This window comes from Aspergillus neoniger, assembly GCF_003184625.1.
Source record: "Aspergillus neoniger CBS 115656 unplaced genomic scaffold BO87scaffold_14, whole genome shotgun sequence".
In the NCBI taxonomy this organism is placed as follows: Eukaryota; Fungi; Ascomycota; class Eurotiomycetes; order Eurotiales; family Aspergillaceae; genus Aspergillus; species Aspergillus neoniger.
Window position 1 is genome coordinate 185,836 of NW_020291142.1, and position 16,409 is coordinate 202,244.

General features: G+C 47.5%; 8 protein-coding genes across 8 annotated transcripts; 3 read left to right on the forward strand and 5 right to left on the reverse strand.

Annotated features, from left to right (window-relative positions):
• Positions 1 to 748: 748 nt before the first annotated feature.
• Positions 749 to 2,265, forward strand: BO87DRAFT_396491 (aldehyde dehydrogenase family protein; the record flags this gene model as incomplete). Its single annotated transcript, XM_025625248.1, has 3 exons — positions 749 to 766; positions 818 to 1,597; positions 1,642 to 2,265. 3 exons carry the CDS (start codon positions 749 to 751, stop codon positions 2,263 to 2,265), a joined length of 1,422 nt encoding a protein of 473 aa, XP_025480211.1.
• Positions 2,266 to 2,308: 43 nt separating this feature from the next.
• On the reverse strand, positions 2,309 to 3,995 carry BO87DRAFT_435152 (amidohydrolase; the record flags this gene model as incomplete). The annotated part of the gene is made up of 3 exons (XM_025627744.1): positions 3,477 to 3,995; positions 3,152 to 3,396; positions 2,309 to 3,080 (listed from the first exon to the last, which is right to left on the reverse strand). Exons 1-3 carry the CDS (start codon positions 3,846 to 3,848, stop codon positions 2,309 to 2,311), a joined length of 1,389 nt encoding a protein of 462 aa, XP_025480212.1. The 5' UTR covers positions 3,849 to 3,995.
• Positions 3,996 to 4,295: 300 nt separating this feature from the next.
• On the forward strand, positions 4,296 to 4,999 carry BO87DRAFT_376096 (uncharacterized protein). The gene has a single exon (XM_025623206.1). The coding sequence runs from the start codon at positions 4,325 to 4,327 to the stop codon at positions 4,775 to 4,777; it is 453 nt and encodes a 150-aa protein (XP_025480213.1). The 5' UTR covers positions 4,296 to 4,324; the 3' UTR covers positions 4,778 to 4,999.
• A 643-nt stretch (positions 5,000 to 5,642) lies between these two features.
• On the reverse strand, positions 5,643 to 5,975 carry BO87DRAFT_386170 (uncharacterized protein; the record flags this gene model as incomplete). Its single annotated transcript, XM_025624749.1, has 1 exon — positions 5,643 to 5,975. One exon carries the CDS (start codon positions 5,973 to 5,975, stop codon positions 5,643 to 5,645), a length of 333 nt encoding a protein of 110 aa, XP_025480214.1.
• Positions 5,976 to 7,253: 1,278 nt separating this feature from the next.
• BO87DRAFT_425421 (bZIP transcription factor) lies at positions 7,254 to 8,209 on the reverse strand (the record flags this gene model as incomplete). The annotated part of the gene is made up of 2 exons (XM_025627299.1): positions 7,254 to 8,008; positions 8,089 to 8,209. 2 exons carry the CDS (start codon positions 8,207 to 8,209, stop codon positions 7,254 to 7,256), a joined length of 876 nt encoding a protein of 291 aa, XP_025480215.1.
• Positions 8,210 to 11,431: 3,222 nt separating this feature from the next.
• BO87DRAFT_435160 (uncharacterized protein) lies at positions 11,432 to 12,218 on the forward strand (the record flags this gene model as incomplete). The annotated part of the gene is made up of 2 exons (XM_025627745.1): positions 11,432 to 11,438; positions 11,533 to 12,218. 2 exons carry the CDS (start codon positions 11,432 to 11,434, stop codon positions 12,216 to 12,218), a joined length of 693 nt encoding a protein of 230 aa, XP_025480216.1.
• Positions 12,219 to 12,510: 292 nt separating this feature from the next.
• Positions 12,511 to 13,564, reverse strand: BO87DRAFT_415520 (kinase-like protein; the record flags this gene model as incomplete). Its single annotated transcript, XM_025626693.1, has 3 exons — positions 13,407 to 13,564; positions 12,691 to 13,331; positions 12,511 to 12,607 (listed from the first exon to the last, which is right to left on the reverse strand). The coding sequence occupies exons 1-3, from the start codon at positions 13,554 to 13,556 to the stop codon at positions 12,511 to 12,513; spliced, it is 888 nt and encodes a 295-aa protein (XP_025480217.1). The 5' UTR covers positions 13,557 to 13,564.
• Positions 13,565 to 14,504: 940 nt separating this feature from the next.
• Positions 14,505 to 16,206, reverse strand: BO87DRAFT_435161 (aminoglycoside phosphotransferase family protein; the record flags this gene model as incomplete). Its single annotated transcript, XM_025627746.1, has 4 exons — positions 14,505 to 14,895; positions 14,931 to 15,636; positions 15,684 to 15,729; positions 15,769 to 16,206. The coding sequence occupies 4 exons, from the start codon at positions 16,204 to 16,206 to the stop codon at positions 14,772 to 14,774; spliced, it is 1,314 nt and encodes a 437-aa protein (XP_025480218.1). The 3' UTR covers positions 14,505 to 14,771.
• Positions 16,207 to 16,409: the final 203 nt, after the last annotated feature.

A 16,409-nucleotide genomic window follows, 5' to 3' on the forward strand; every position in this document is an offset into this window, starting at 1 on the left:
AAAGAATAAGCAATGCTACTGTGACGTAGTGTGTTTGATAATTATCAGATAGTTCCATCACCACTCGCTTGGCGCGGAGTCTGCACATTTCGCTCGAGTCAGCTGGAATTCACGTCGCGAAACACCCGCCGAGAGATACTCCGGATACCTGCGGACTATCTCGCCACACGCAAAGCTTCCAGTCAATCAATCAATGTTTGCATCTATCATCATGTGTCTATTTGCAATTAAGGCTACCAGGAGTCCGGAGAACGCCGCCTCAGGCAACAGACCGGAGACACCGGCTGGCAAGCTGAAATGGAAGGCGGAAAATCTCCGACTGGAGAGAAAAGACGCCGTCCGTGCCTCGTGTCACTCGTGTTGATAATATCACATCGCACTGCTCTTCCACGTTCCAGCTGTGTGACGCTTGTCAGTGCCGCATGCTGCAGGAGAACGTGATTGGAAGGTGAGACAAAGACGGCAATTCAGGCGTCCGACGATCAATCTGACATCCACTCGCTGTCGGAGCTAGACTGTCCCCATGCGCACCGTAGTGACTAAACTAAATTCAAGGTGCGGGGAATGTCAGCAATCTCGCCCAATGCGGCCGGTATAGAGTTCGATTTAGCGGATTTGGCCGGCTTTCATGTGTTTGAGGTCCTTCTAGGCCCATTGCGATGCTGCTCTTATAGTCCGGCTGTGCCCTGCTCCATTTGCTTGCTTTCGTTCATCCTCATCATCGTAAATAATCACAACTTTGGACATCATGGCTTTGGATTACACTGTAAGTGATCAATCATCAATACTCCGATCTGCATGCGATCTAACAGCCCAGACCTTTTACAATGTCATCGACAACGAATTGACTTCCACAACGCAAACCCGTCATGGCATTAACCCAGCCAACTGCCAGCCTAACCCTGAAGTGCCCGTCTCAACGGCAGAAGATCTCGATCGCGCAGTGGACGCTGCTAGCCGAGCGTTTCGTCAATGGTCACGGACCTCGTATGATGAGCGCCGCACTGCCATCCATTCCTTTGCTGATCGCATCGCGGCAAATAAGGAAGGTTTGGTGGGACTTTTGTCCTGCGAGCAGGGCAAATCACTGAGCCAGGCATCGACCGAGCTGGACATGGCCATTCAGTGGACTCGTTCGCTCAGCTCCATCATTGTTCCCAAGACGGTCGTCAATGATACAGACGACCGGGAGGTAATTCAGCGCTATATTCCCATCGGTGTAGCCGCTGCTATTGTGCCCTGGAACTTTCCCGTGCTGCTGGCTATCGGCAAGATTGTCCCGGCTGTGTACACGGGTAATACTATCATCGTAAAGCCCTCCCCATACACGCCATACTGTGGTTTGAAGCTGGCGGAATTGGCAACGCAATGCTTTCCACCTGGCGTGGTGCAGGCTCTCAGTGGGGGCGACGATCTGGGACCGATGATTACCGAGCACCCGGGTATTCAGAAGATTAGCTTCACGGGCTCGATAACTACGGGCCAGCGTGTCATGGCTAGTTGTGCGAAGACGTTGAAGAAAGTGACATTGGAACTAGGCGGGAATGACCCCTGCATTGTGTGCGAGGATGTAGACATTGATGCTATAATTCCTCAGGTGTGTCGCATCTTCTGAGTCTAATACCTCTGCTAACAATGTAGATTGCTTTCCTCTCCTTTTTGTGTTCTAGTCAGATCTGCATGATGATCAAGCGCCTCTATGTGCACGAAAAGATTTACGATGAGTTCCGCGATAAACTCGTCCAGCATGTTCAAAGCTTGAAGATGGGCGAGGGAACCGAGCCGGACGTATTCATTGGGCCTCTGCAAAACAAGATGCAGTACGACAAGGCCACTGACCTTCTTAACAACATCAATTCCAGCGGTCTGAGCACTTTCTCGAGTAATCCTGTCCCAGGCCGGACAGGCTACTTTATCACCCCAACAATCGTTAACAACCCGCCCGAGGCATCCCGAGTGGTCCAAGAGGAGCCGTTCGCCCCTATCCTGCCTCTCCTAATATGGTCCGACGAGACAGACGTACTGGCACGCGCCAACAACACCGACTACGGTCTAGGAGCATCCGTCTGGAGTCGCGACCTGCAACGCGCACGACGCATGGCAGATCAGCTCGAGGCGGGCTCAGTCTGGGTGAACTCACATTTCGAATGTGCGCCATTCGCACCATTCGGCGGACACAAGAAGAGCGGGCTTGGAGTCGAGTGGGGATTGAACGGACTGACAGGATGGTGCAATTCGCAGACCCTGTGGTTACCAAAGCTTTAATCAAATATCCGTACTTCACAAATCAATTTAATTCAATAAAAATTCACAAAATCGGCCACCTAGCACCCACCTTCCCCCCCAACCCAGCCCTCTCCACAACCTCCCTACTCCTCCTCTCTGCCTCCCTCACCACCTCCCCCTCATCCATCGTCACCAACTCGCCCTCCCTAACAACCACCTTGCCATCCACCATCACAAACCGCACATCCCTCCCCGTAGCCGTATACACCACCGCACTAACCGGATTAAACCACGGCTGCATCTCCACGCCCCTAGCATCAATCGCCACAATATCCGCCTTCTTCCCCACCTCCAAACTCCCAATACTATCCTGCAACCCCAACGCCCTAGCCCCATTAATCGTCGCCATCTCCAGCACTTCCTCCGCGCTCACAACCGTCGGATCCCCACTCGTCCCCTTATGTATAATCCCCGCTAGCTTCATCTCCTGCAACATATCGCAGGTATTATTGCACGGTGCACCATCCGTCCCAAGCCCGATATTAACCCCCGCACGCTGTAGATCCGGGACTCGACATGTGCCCGACGCGAGCTTCGCATTGGAGGTGGGGCAGTGCGCGACGTGTGTCCCGGACTTAGCTAGAAGCGAGATATCCCCGTCGTCGAGGTGCACCATGTGTACTAGGACAGTGGAGGGGGAGAGGAGCCCGACGCTGTCGCAGTACGTCATGGGGGTATGGTCGACGGAAGCGAAGAAGTCCCGGTCTGCGGAGACTTCGGCGCAGTGCATGGTTATGGGGATGTTGTGTTTCGCTGAGAGGGCGGTCATTTCTTTGTAGAGGGCGGGAGATACTCTGAGAGATTTGTCAGTTACTACCATAACCAGAGGGCAATATTTAGATGGAGAAAAGAAAAGGGTGTATACCCCCCCGGCGTCCTCGCCCCAAACCAAACCCTAATCCGATCCCCCGCCTTTCCATTCCACTTCTCCCACATCTTCATCGTGCCCAGCAACGACGTCTCCCGATCCTCAATGAGGCCTGGATGCATCGCCCACGCATCATCTTTCGCGTATCGGCCCGTATCCATGACGATCTTGCCCAAGCAGCCTCGGATCCCGCTCTCCTCGACGGCGCGACATAGTCCGTCGAAGCCATATCGGTCTGCGAACTACACATACACAGTGTCATATTAGCACAGCCCACCTACATATAATTGATTCCGGGAAAGAATGGGAGAGAGAGAAATACCATACTCTCCAAAAAACACGTTGTCCCACTCTTCAACATCTCCGTAATACTCAACCTGGCCGCCGCATATCCATCCTGGGGAGTGAAATTTCCCTGCAGGACCCAGATGCGCTCGCACAGCCAGGATACCAGCTCGAGGTCGTCTGCGCAGCCGCGGAGGAGCGTCTGGGCGGTGTGCATATGCGTGGAGATCAGTCCGGGAATGAGGATGTGGCCGGTTAGATCGATGACTTCGTCATCGGGGTATTTGGCTAGTAGGACGGGGGTTTTGTCGATGTCGGTTATGTAACTGGACGAGGTGCGGAGGGCGCCGTTGGTGAGGATTGTGCGGGTCGGCGAGAGGGTTAGGATTGTGGTGTTGGTTAGGAGCATTTTGGTGGGTTTGGGGTGCCAATTGCTATGTTTGGCGATGAGGGATTCGAAGACTTTAGGGGTCTATCGGCTGGCTAGATCTAGGTAGTTTATTTGTGTGATGGGAAGTATTGTCTTATAGATGAGGGGTGGCGGCGGAGGTCTCCGATGCGGGGGTGAAGGAGGATATCCGGATGGGGAGCTGGGGATAGAGATAAGACTACAACGGGTTATCATATCAGATTAACTTACTCCGCACACGGAATTGTATTTGTGATGACATCTCAATGTTGCTGTATGGTTGTACTTCGTTGCATATGAGAAACCTGTACGAGCCTTCAAATAGTCAAAACAGTGGTGCCAATAGCTTTGCAGTCAGGTGACGCATGCAAGGGGGAACTGAAAGTGCGGCTTGCTGTCTAGATATCCAGCCGTCAAACCTTTTTGTCATTATCAATGCACTTCTCACAATGTTTCCCCTCAGAATATCACTCACCATGAACGAGGTTAATGAACATGTACTCAAAACTATGCAAGATTTAACAACAATACGCATTATTATTGACGTTCCTACCGAAATTATAAACCCAGAAAATTATTTGGGATCAGCATTCGAACTCGTTAAACCATTCACGAACAGCTGGGAGAAATACCACGGGGTGCGAAAAATTGTCGTCGATGTGTATCCGCGACATGCATACATTGTGATCGACATCAACAATTTCTCTTATGACTTCAAGCTGGCTCATTTACAGACCTTCACTATCCCAGTCCATATTCTTCGTTTGTCAAGGAAAAGCAAGCAGTGGTCCTTCTTTAGACGAGAACTAGAGGATCGACGAGTCGCCAAGGATATTGCAGAGTTGCACAGGTGTAACGGCCAAAACCAACCCCCCTTCTTTGCAGACCATATTCGAGGGTCTGTTTACCTCACTCCCCGTACAACATGAGGAAATGATGGACGAAATGGGATCTGTCGTATGCAGCGTCGCATCTTTTCGCAATTTTATCTCTTGACTCTTATGATTTACCTGTTCTTCAATGTTCGAATTGGCTTTAGATCGAATTGAGCCCGTGTTCACAACTAGGGGTACGTCCATACTATCACTCGGTTTTCCTTGGCTATTTTCACATCGTTTACGGGTTTTACTGCGGGTTTCGAAAGAAGCGAGGCAATGATAACAATAAGCATTGTTACAATTATTTCTGCTCTTAGTGGTATGTGTGACATTAGTCCCCAACATCTCCTTCTCGGGTAAGGTGCTCCAAGTGGCTTCCGATTGAGCCGAGAAGATCATGGAAAAGGAGTTAAGCAGGCAATTTCAGGATAATGTTCCCGGCACTTGGTAGTACGATCCTCAGCCTACATTTAAATTGTAGATCGACGTCGGCATTTTCATGATATCCTCTCACCGTAGTGAAATACTAATGGAGAACCTTAGTTTGACAGACTAAAGTAGAATGTACCTGGTAAGCACAGAACAAGCATTCTAAGTATATATTCTTGAAATCTAGTGGCAGGTTTGTTCATGTACATGTCAGTTAGGAAACAACTCATTCATCTACCCATCCATTATCAGTGGTAGTAGTCCAGGTCCCGATCTCAATCGTACACAATGCAATTTCAAGATAACGGGGTGACCAGCATACTTCGCAGTGTAGTTGCTAGCAAAATGCAAATCGACGAGAAAATGACCTGGACATGCCATATGACTAAGGATAACGTGCTGTATGGTTCAAGGAGAACCCCTTCCTAATGAAATTAGCCACGACAGACCCTAAACACTATTCTCGGATAAATACCTACCTCAACACTCAAGGCCTAGGAGAAGGCTTCACAGTCTCCCCAAACAAGAAAATAGCTGGCTTGTTGCTAAAATTAACAACATCCCCCATAATCTCCGGCACCTCGGGACTCTCAAATGCTTTCTTCATCCCCTCCTCACTTTCCCAGTGTACTAGGCTACCAACAGCATACGGAGGGGGTGTACCGTCCAAGGAGGGACCAAACTTGGTGACGGACCAGCTTTTGAGGCCGTACTTGGTCCAATGCTTCTCGATTAGCCTCATGTGAACTTTGGTGTAGTAATCGATGTCGTATTTGGCATCGGGCTCGTTGGGGAAGACGACGGTGATTGTGTAAGTCATGTCGACCGATGTTCCTCTGATTAAGATGTTCTCTTGAGAGTGATGGTGTCTAGGAGGATTGAATGTTGGCAAGGAGGCTGGGTGTTTCAATCCTTCTGATTGAGGGGCAGGGTCAGCCTTATGTAGGATTCATTCTGTATATCGATGTGAATTACGTCCGCTAAGTCCGTGAGATTACAACATTTCGGCAGAACTCCGGTGATTTCTAGTCAATTATTCACATCTCCACTAGATATGCAGGACAAGTTGAGTAGACGGGCCTACCCTGGATCCTTGTCCGGAAGCATACCGAAGTAGGACCGAGGCGTCATCATATAAGAGGCAGGCAAAGTCGTGTCTGCTGTGTGTCATGGCCTTGATGCTCTGGTCAATGTGAAGTTATCGAATGTAACATGATTGGTTTCAGCACATAAGATTACTGGTATCTTTGACGTGGAGAATGAATTTTAGGACCTAGCCAAGATATGTTCTTCTTGCCGGAGACGAAACTACACAAGCATGGAGGAATCTATGAGAAGGCGGCTGGCCCTTTTGCCGTCAAGGCTCTCATCAGTGGGGAGAACGGTGAATTGCTTACGGGCCACAACCCGCCAAGCGCTGCAGTTTTTGGCGACAGTATTATCAAAGCTGCTGGGATGTAATTCAGTATCGATGTCTTAGTGCAGCCTCAGTCTCTGTAGGAAAAATCACTTCCTGAGTATTTCATTTCACGTTCTACGCAAGACTGTCGACCATCCAAAATAGAGCGCAAGTATAGTATCTCCTTATGACCAGAGCTGAACACTCCGTAGGGAAACGTCCGATAAACCCTCAATGCACCATGATGGCTACATACATGATGGATGTTGCACTTGATATTTCGATTCTAAGATCCACTGCTGCTAGCCAGCCAATCAGAGCAGAATTGTAAGCAAAGTGCAGCCGCTGCAGAGTAGTAGTCTTCACAGCAAGCACCGACCAATTGCACTGAAATTGTAAGCAGATAGCGTTCTCCACTTTGAGGTACAAACTTGGTCCCTGACCAAGTTGCCTTCAACGCCTCTTCAGATACTAAGCCGTTACTGCAACTCCAGGGCTGAGGTTTTTCTGCACATAGTCGGATTCCAAGAACTATTAGATCCTAGATACCAGATACTGTGAGAAAAAGGCTGGATTCAAGGACTAGGAATACGGAATATTATTGGCCTATAAATGCTTCAAAAGGGTACAAACTACGTTCTGTGGCTCATAACACATTGTCTGGAGTTCATGAATGATTCATCAACATAGGTACAAGTCTCATGTATCGACGAAAGTAAAGATGCGCTCCCATATCAAAGGCTTCTCTCCTCTCCTAGCCCTCCAACTGTTCGTTGAACGCAGAATTTCCGGACACCCTCGAAGAAATACCTCCCACTTCTTAGCAAAATCTTCTGTAACCTCCCAGTTCCCCGGATCCCAGGGTGTTCCCCACACGAGGAGCGTGGCATTACTGCTGCGCGTATCCCAGGAAGCCGTTAAATCGTGGCAGAGCTCATCGTCATCAAGATCATCGCCTGCTCGGATGAGATTATCTCTCATGCTCGGGAACGGGAAGACATCAAGCCATGGATGATGTGGAGTCGCACGCTGTAGGGCTGTTGGGCGCAGGCTGTGGGGAATGCCGACATGATCCTTCGGGACGACATGGGGGCCATCGAGCGAGAAAATGGAAATAGTATCATCGAGACACAGCCACTCGGCAGTCATGCCTAAAGCAAGGGCATTCTGGTAGGCTGCCCGGAGCACGTTCATTCTGCTTAGATTCAGAAGCATGTCGGTCTGTGGGGATCCGCCCAGGTAGCGATGCAAAGCCCCGGTTTCAAAGTCGGCCATCAGCTCGTGAACATCTGGAGGGGCAAATGTGCATCGGACATGCTCGGCCTTGGATAGTCTACATGTAATTGTACCCGAAGGGGTAAGTGGGCTTTGAGGATGTGGAGAGCTCGGTGATGATGGGTTGTGGATACTGTTCGCGGCACCCGATAGAACGCCAGCTTTCCGTTGACGTGCTCCTGTGACGAGAAAAGATGAATTTGTCAGAGAAATATGTCATCTCTATCAATAATAAGGAAAGAGGAGTTCTAATCCTCACGATAGGCCCTCTGATTGAGGCGATTCTGCACTCGGCGCCGTATAACTCGACTGCTCACTCCGCTCCAGTCATCCTCGGGGGCTGCGGCCAGTGCGGGATGTGATAACCGTTGCAGCTGCATTTGGAAGGTTCTATGACACAAATGAGGTTTGGTCTGTTTTTCACCACTACCTACACGGGGCGAGGCTAACAAGTGGCTCTTAAATAGATGTGCAAGATGCTTACACTTCAGTTATCATTGGCCCGTTATCAGTCAATCCGCTGGTGGGGCTGATGGAGGAGTGGGTCGAGGGTCTCTTAACTCCGGTATCCACTGCATGGGTTGTTGTAGGCATATGGATTGTAATTGAATCTGGAATCGGTTGACACTTCTCGACATCATATAGAAATTGAGTCATCATCTTAATTTTACTCCCCTCTGGCGGCATCACTTCCAAGTATATATCATCGCGAGCTATATGGAGTTCTATGCCAACCCTCTTTCCAAACACTAGGATATCCGGACATTCTATCTGAGGACATCTAACGGTAGGGTCATAACAACACGACCAACTCAATACCATGTCGCCTAAATAGACCTACACGTTTCCTGACCGAGACACAGTTTTATCCATCACAGTCTGGTACCTGCATACTACTCGGCGATGTCGAAGAATCAGACAAATTTCTTGGGTTTAATTCACCCACTCCGTAGGATTCTAGATCGGCCGAATATTGCGTGGCTTCTCAACCCAGTCGAAGTCGTGCTGTGGATGGTACCCAGAACGTCAAGTGCATTGTTCATCGTGCAGTTTACGTCGTGCTCGCTGTGTGGTGTACAAGGTCATGGCGTTCAGACGAGGGGAGACCCGGTTGCGGCGAGGGGAGCATGCCAGCAGGAGTCGGGAGGCGCGTGATTCTATTTATGAAGGCGAAATAAATCACCGCTTGGGAAGGGAGTGGTTATCCTGAGGTGTTAGAAACTGCATTCCATGTGGTTCTTTTATACGGGTTGTTTATAATGCTACCTGATGGGACATGACGGAGATAAGCTCAAACCCCGGAAGATGCGGGCAGCTTACACCCTGAATGCGGGTCAGATCCAATTTTGGGTTTGGATGGGGCACTTGGCAAGTCCTAATCATAAGTACGACATTGCATCGGACGCAACAACCAATTGGACAGCGATTTTGTGGTCCTTAACAATCGATCAAGCACAAAGGAACAATGTAAATAGCTCTCGGCTTGCATGCATGATGTACTGCCTTACCTCTTAGTGAGCGTCGAAGTTGTAGACACCCATAAAGTCACTCAGCAGCGAGCCACTTTTCGGAACATAAAAATATTCTCTCTTCTCAGCTTTTTTTTTGTTTTGTTGTATGAAGAAAACAACGATGAGTTGACTACCTCAATCAACATAAGATTAGTCATGTCAGGCAAAGACTGTCATAGTTGCGAAACAATTAATCGGTCTCCGGAGTACTATTCTTCCGTTCGAGAATGTTGTAATATATCTATGGGGTATTTCTATTCCCATCGCCATCCTGCAAGCCAGAACGAACATCAGTAGAACACCGGGCCAAGGCTACACCACGAACAATGCATGCGAATGAGTTAGTCCCCATCGAATTTCACTAACTGATCAATACTGTCAAATAATCCTATACTCACATGCTACACTAGAGAACCTTTCAATTCCGGGTGGGCATCCGGATCCTCACAACATGGAGGATCTGAGGCAAAAAGGCGCAGTGGATATGTTCCCCCCTATATGCGCTCGCGCATCATCCCTGATGTGAGAAGGCGACTGGATGACGAATGGATCTTATTGAAAGAGAAGTTGTTTGGTTCCTCTGAAGGCACGGCAGAGCTCTCCGATGACCCAAAATAGAAACATAAATCTGACGATGAGGCATCTCCTGATCATCCATCTAACAATATGCCTTCAGCTGAGTCGTCGTGCGATCCTGGATTGTCCGAGGATAGCCCATACGAGAGAGAATGCTCTGATGATGAACGGTCTGATGATGGATTGCTCGATGATCCACCCTTTAACGATGAGCCGTCCAATAATAGTTCGTCCCAAAGTCATGGGTTCTGGCAATATATCTGGGATATCTGTTCTAAGGTCTGGGATGGTATCAAGACCGGATTTCAAAAGGTCTTTGATGCAATCAAATCCGCGTGTGCTTGGTTATGGGATATTATTTTATCTGAGGCTGGCAGCTGGGTCGAGGAGCATCTGGACAATTTTCTCTCCAATATTACGCGGATATTTATGAGTTCCAATCGGCGAAACATGAGGTGATACGTGTCTTTGTTATAAATGGATTATTATTGTCATGCTTTTCTTTGAGTGCAATGAGGTGATGGATCGGAAAAGGATTATCTGTGAAGGGTCTAATATATGGATTTCAAGTCCAAAATCGAACTTTTCCTTTTCACAATTGATAAAAGCACTAGAGCAGTAAAGTAAGGCTACCTTCACATGAAGGCGCTCTATATACTGCCAGAACTAATCTCCGTAGGAGCTGAGTTATCTGTGACATGTGCTTTGTGCGATAGTAATCTTGTCTAACACATTACAATCAACATTTCAGATGTATTTGTTGCCTTACGACAATGAAGACGAGCAGATAGGACTATACATCCTTGAAATTAGAAATCCAGACTAAAAGTAGACAGGCTTGCCGGTATCTTTTGATATCTACTCTACAAATCTATATTATGTTACAGAATGATGAAATGTCGCATATTGTAGAATCGAGAAAATCACGAAGTAACAAAGAACCTTAAGTGACAGACTTGGGTACTAGTACATGAATGCACTCGCTAGAAGTAATACTTCGTTACGGACTAAGTACTATGCTACTTGTCCAATCTTAGTCTCCAAAATTATCAAAAGTGGGAGAATTTAGAGCCACTGGTACTTCCTGATGCTGAAAAAGATGGTTGCGTCTCCAAGGTAAACCAAAGCCTGTATCAACTTTCGGAATCATCCTGGAAAATAAGAAGACGAAGAAATAAACTACCCTGCTGTTCTGCACATAAGATAGGTAAGGTCTTATTAGACAGCTGCAAACTCCAGCATTGCAAATTAACTTGCCCCACCTAGGGAATAGGGCTGGGTTACACAATGAATGACGGGTTGTCAGGCTGTCTAGGCATATTGACTCATGCACCCCTGCTACATCGAAGTGAAGGAAGTACCCGATGTAGTCTAATAGTATTTAAGTTTCATTATAGCCCGAGAGTCATATAAGAAAGAGCGTCAGTTGTCGAATGCAGATTCAGCATAAAACCCATCAACTAGAAATAGCAAGTCACTTTAACTGTGGGCACGTTCATACCAAGGGTCAGAACTATGGCTAGTAAGTACCTGATTGTTTCGATCATTCCTTCATAGCCATTTGGGGCATTTCATTTCTAGCCCCAATTATAATGTACTAATATTGTCTATCACAGACCTAGAGAGCAGCATTCATAACCCCAAAACCCGCCCTCCGGAAGATGAAAAATACAACGAGATCGAAGGAATCGACTACACCGCCGGGTATGTAAAGCAGCTCAGCTCAGACGATGAACTCCTTGCCGGAGCCTGGGGCATGAACGCCACTACAGAGATATGGGACCTATGCTACCGGAGCGGGCCACGGATGGCGAAAATTCTCGAGGATTTTGTCAGTAGCATGAAGCCTTCAAAGAGGGCCTACGACGACGCAAGGGACGTCCTGACTATTGACATGCAGCTATTCTATTGGTCCCAAGACATGGCTTTTATATCCATCTTCGATGATACAGAACCTCCCCGATTGGACTGGGACAAGGTCACGATGAACAATATTGTAGGAATCACTGCGATCTGGACTTTACATGAAATGGCTAGGATCAAGCCGGGTATGTTCCGCCACACATATCAATACGTCCCTGGAGAGAGGAATCCGTTCAAATTGGATGCCTATGATCTTCTTCATGGAATAATGCTTTTGCGCTGGGTGCTTCGCACCTGGAATTATGATCGTGACCGACGACCCGACAGACCTCGGCCGTTGAGGGCTAAGGAGAGACGGTTTTGGAGACCGAAAGCACGGGTTATATCGTTCGCACCATTGCCTGAGCCGGAGGATAGTGACATGATGGATCTTGATTGAATAGTACTATAGCACGGGATGATGTGATACAGCGGGGCTTTGAATTGATCCAGTCTTGGCTTATAGGGCAATTCATAAGCTGCGCTGTCAATGCTGGCGAGAATAAAACTTCTTACTAGATACAAAATGTGCCTACTTTACTATATCCAGCCACATGTTGTGGCATGCTTGGGTAGAAAATAGTAGTAAAATCAGTCTTTCCCATATGACTTGATGGACCTTGACAGATCTTTTAGACCGGTGAGGAAAGCGGACCACATGCCCACATACTCAGGATGTAAATAAACACCGTTTACTCTTCCTTCGAAAATGGCAGATCTGTGCCAGTGGAAGCATTGAAGTCCTCATACAGCGACTGCATGTTCTCATAGCTATTACTCCAGCATTTCCTGATGATATTTTCACAAAGCAATCCAGTTGTCACAGGGATATCCTCTGGTTCTGGCCAGCGATCTTGTTCAAAAAGTCATACCAGAAGGCACGCCATGCTGCGATAGAATAAATGATGCATCCGATGCCGAGTATGTCGACTCGTGGAAAAAGTTCTTCCATGTAGATAGCTTCCATATCAGCATCCAACGCGTATATCTCGGCATTGCCAAAGTCAGCCACCTTCGGGCTATCATTATGAACAAGTATATTATTGGGTTTGACATCCTGATGGAGAAACTTGCAAGAATAGATATGCCAGAATGTCTCGACTATTGATTGGATCCATGAGGCGCGAATTGCTTCGGATGGCTTATCGTGGTTTCCAATATATGTTTCAAGATCTCCTTGCTGTGCATAAGCCAGCTTGATTGCGCCTGTTGACTGATCATGCACGCCCAGGTATGGTATAATCCCTTTATGATTTCCCAGGCGCTCGTAGATTTCTTTCTCGGTACTGATCATGTCGCGGTACATCTCATTATAAAGCTCATTATCGAGAAGGTACCTCGGATGCTTGATGATGGTATCTTGATCGGCTTTGCAGATATATCCGGAGTAGCCCATGGCGATAAAGTTTGGCGGCTGCTTCAGGTGCACAATTTTCTTGTTGCATTTAGCTTGTTGATCGGTATGCAAGTGGTCGAAGATAACGTTGGGTGTTTCTTTGGAGGATTCAGCAATCTAGCTTGTCGGATTAGTAAATTGTGATTACTGCCCATTTGTTGGGATACGGAAACGCGGGAAATGTGTCTTTACATTGTCAGACCCATCATCATCGCCAAAATCTGGTCTGGCAGTCTCTTTGGGCTGGGATTGGAAGAGATTGATTCCAATGGAAAAATGGGAGAGTAAGACCCAAAGTGACGTCCATACACGCCAGCGAAACGGATTTGTGAAATGAAGCATGATGGAATCACACTGCGGAATTCTGCGACCAACAGTTGGAAACAGGTCCATGCTACGGATGTCATGAAGTAAACGCTCACTGTTATAGCTCCAGTGAGGTGGTGAGAACTAGCACAATTAGCCATCTAGTATGTCAATGTAGTGAACACAACGTAGCTAAGGCCGACATGGAGAAATTCACAGTTTCACGCCGACTTACTAAGCTAGGCAAATCCAGAACGCGTCAGGCGCGGCCATAGAAGTCAAATGATCTTTGAAATTTGAACCATATACTGCTGTTGCTTCTCGGAAAAAAGGAATAAACCTCGTCTAGAAGAGTCTGAAATGGATTGACCAAGAGAGTTAAATGAAATAATTACTAAATTTTGCGCACATTAGGCCTTCAGATTATAGCTCAAGCTAACCATCTCGTAATATCCTCGTGAACTATGCACTGACCTTGATACTATGGGGCTGAGAAGCAAGTGTGGAGCTCGAACCCCCAGCCCCAGTGGCATCATCATCCTTGCGTCTCTTGGGATCCCTTTACTGACGGCATCTGGGACAGACAGAGATATCTTTTGCCATGACCACGAGTGGCACCCTTGGAGGTTGTAATTGGGTGCTTGCAGGACGAGCCTCTTTCAATCGCGGGCTTGCACCAGTGGATCTTTTCCTCGCCTTCGGGCATCCTGTGCCAACAGCTCCAAGTATACACGTTGGGAAGCTCTTTTTGGCACATTGTTGTCTGAGATATAATGCGTAGTCTGTGTTGTGGTGTCAGTAACTATACCAAATGGACCTTTCCTGCCAGGAAAAAAATACATACGTGGAGGTTCTGATGGGAAATTCTGTGTAGAAAGAACCCAGTAGGCATGTATATGAATCCACGGAGAACTCACAATGGCAGTATTTATATGAACTAGTTGGTGGCTTTGAGCCTCGGAGCCTATAGATTAGTTAATTCTGGGGCGTTGAATATAGAGTCTGCTTTGTCAATTGTGACAAGGATCAGAACCAAATAACGAGGATTCCAGCAGTCTGCCGAGAGAATTCAGGCCCATGATTGTGACATGTGTTCATAGATTCACAGACACGACGACCAATCTGACCAACCCCGATGGGTGCACTCTCGTTGCCTTACTAGACAGGAGCATTCGTAATGAAGCAATGCGTAATGAAACACAGATGGTAGCCAAGAGGCGACTTTACCTTCGTACTGAAATATAGTTCACACTAAAGACGAAGAGGGGAAATCTGTATCATTTTGAAAGGCCAGTTCCGCCAGCAAATATCACGCTCATCCTCCTCAAAGTTTGCGGGTTCTGTACCACCTTCGGGGTCAATACCTAAATCGTTCCTGATAATATCCAGGAGTTCTTCGCACTCATTCACTCATTTGCTTCCTCCATTGCTGTGTGCCGTTCCTGATCAGAAAAGACCACCGGACACCGTTCTGACGTAATCGCGTCCCAAACTTGCGGAGTTGTGATACCAACAAGAGTAGCACGAAGATTGATGACATCTCCATCCCAAAGGTATCCTGTTTGTTGATGTATATATTGTCGCATGCTAAGGTGCGGGATCTTCAAGGCGCTCCAGTGGTTACCATTATACAACCCAGTAGCTGCCGTGTAGTAGAGGTTTGCTTCCTCGGAGCGAAATTTAGCTTTTGCTTCCATCTGTTCCTCGCTGCTCATATCGTAAAATTTATGTGGGAGAAATGGAGCCTGTAAGGTTTGAGCCTTCGACGAATCATGCTCGCAAAAGGCTGGGTAGCCTGCTTGCAAGAACAGTGGGAAGATGATGCTATCTTGCCAGTCTATAATGCTCGCAATCTTTGCGGAGCCAGGCTCCAGTAATATATTATTCAGAGTCAAGTGAGGATGTCGTAGAATGAGAGCATTATGAACTGTGTCTTTTGGTATCAAAAAAGTGGCAAGTTGCAGGAATTTTGAAAGAAGCGAGGTATGCTCCGAAGGGTCGATATCGAAACTGGTAGGAAGGAGAAAGGTTCTTCGAGGTTGAGGCTTCGCATACTGCAGTGTGCAAGTGGTCTCTCGCCGAGCAGCAGATGTAAAGCAGCCTTCAGGTGAGAGCCCTTTGCAAGGGTTAGCTTCATAACAATAACTTCAGGGAAACACTAACAAGGACCGCGATCAATCTTGGTATTACTTCGATCACCATGCCAGAACTACCGCGCAGCAATAGGACCAATGCAGAAGTCTTCTACCGAAAGTGGTATGATTAGTTCCTCTTCCAGCTCTCTCTTGCGATATAAGCTTCCGTACCCTGTGAATGGATACGCAAAAATCCTCGCTTCAATTTCCGCTATTTGTTTCATCAAACTAGCCACATCCGCTGTAGTGAGAGATAACCATCTTGATGCAACGCTCACGCCTTTTACCCGCTTCATTATTATATATACTGATCCAACTGGATTGGTCGAATCTGCCGAATATGCCAGTACTCTTGGGACCGGAACTCCTAGAATATCTCGCAAGAAGGCCATCGTAGCAACCTCGCTGGCGGTGGTGTAGTGGGGTGGGCCGGCAATGGGAGTGGGAATGCGTGCTATGACTTCTTTACCAGAATTTGTTCTAAATAGGAAGACTTTGTTGAAGCCACCTTCTGCGAGTTTGAAAATATGGGAACAATGGTCTTCTCCCATTGCTTTCCCAGCAACGCGCTGAAGCTCGATCGGGTCGAAGTTCACATATCTCTCTTTCAGCCGCTCGTCCTCGTTCATTCTTATATATTTTAGTAGCTTATGGGCAATAGAGGTAGGTTAGGCTTACATCCATCTTCGAGACGTGTTTCTGAAGCAGTTATCGTACGTAGATGATCTGCTAGACAGATGAAGGCGTGACGGCA

Excerpts from the sequence above, each read along its gene's own strand:
- BO87DRAFT_376096 (XM_025623206.1), top strand. The coding sequence starts at position 4,325 with ATGAACGAGGTTAATGAACATGTACTCAAAACTATGCAAGATTTAACA.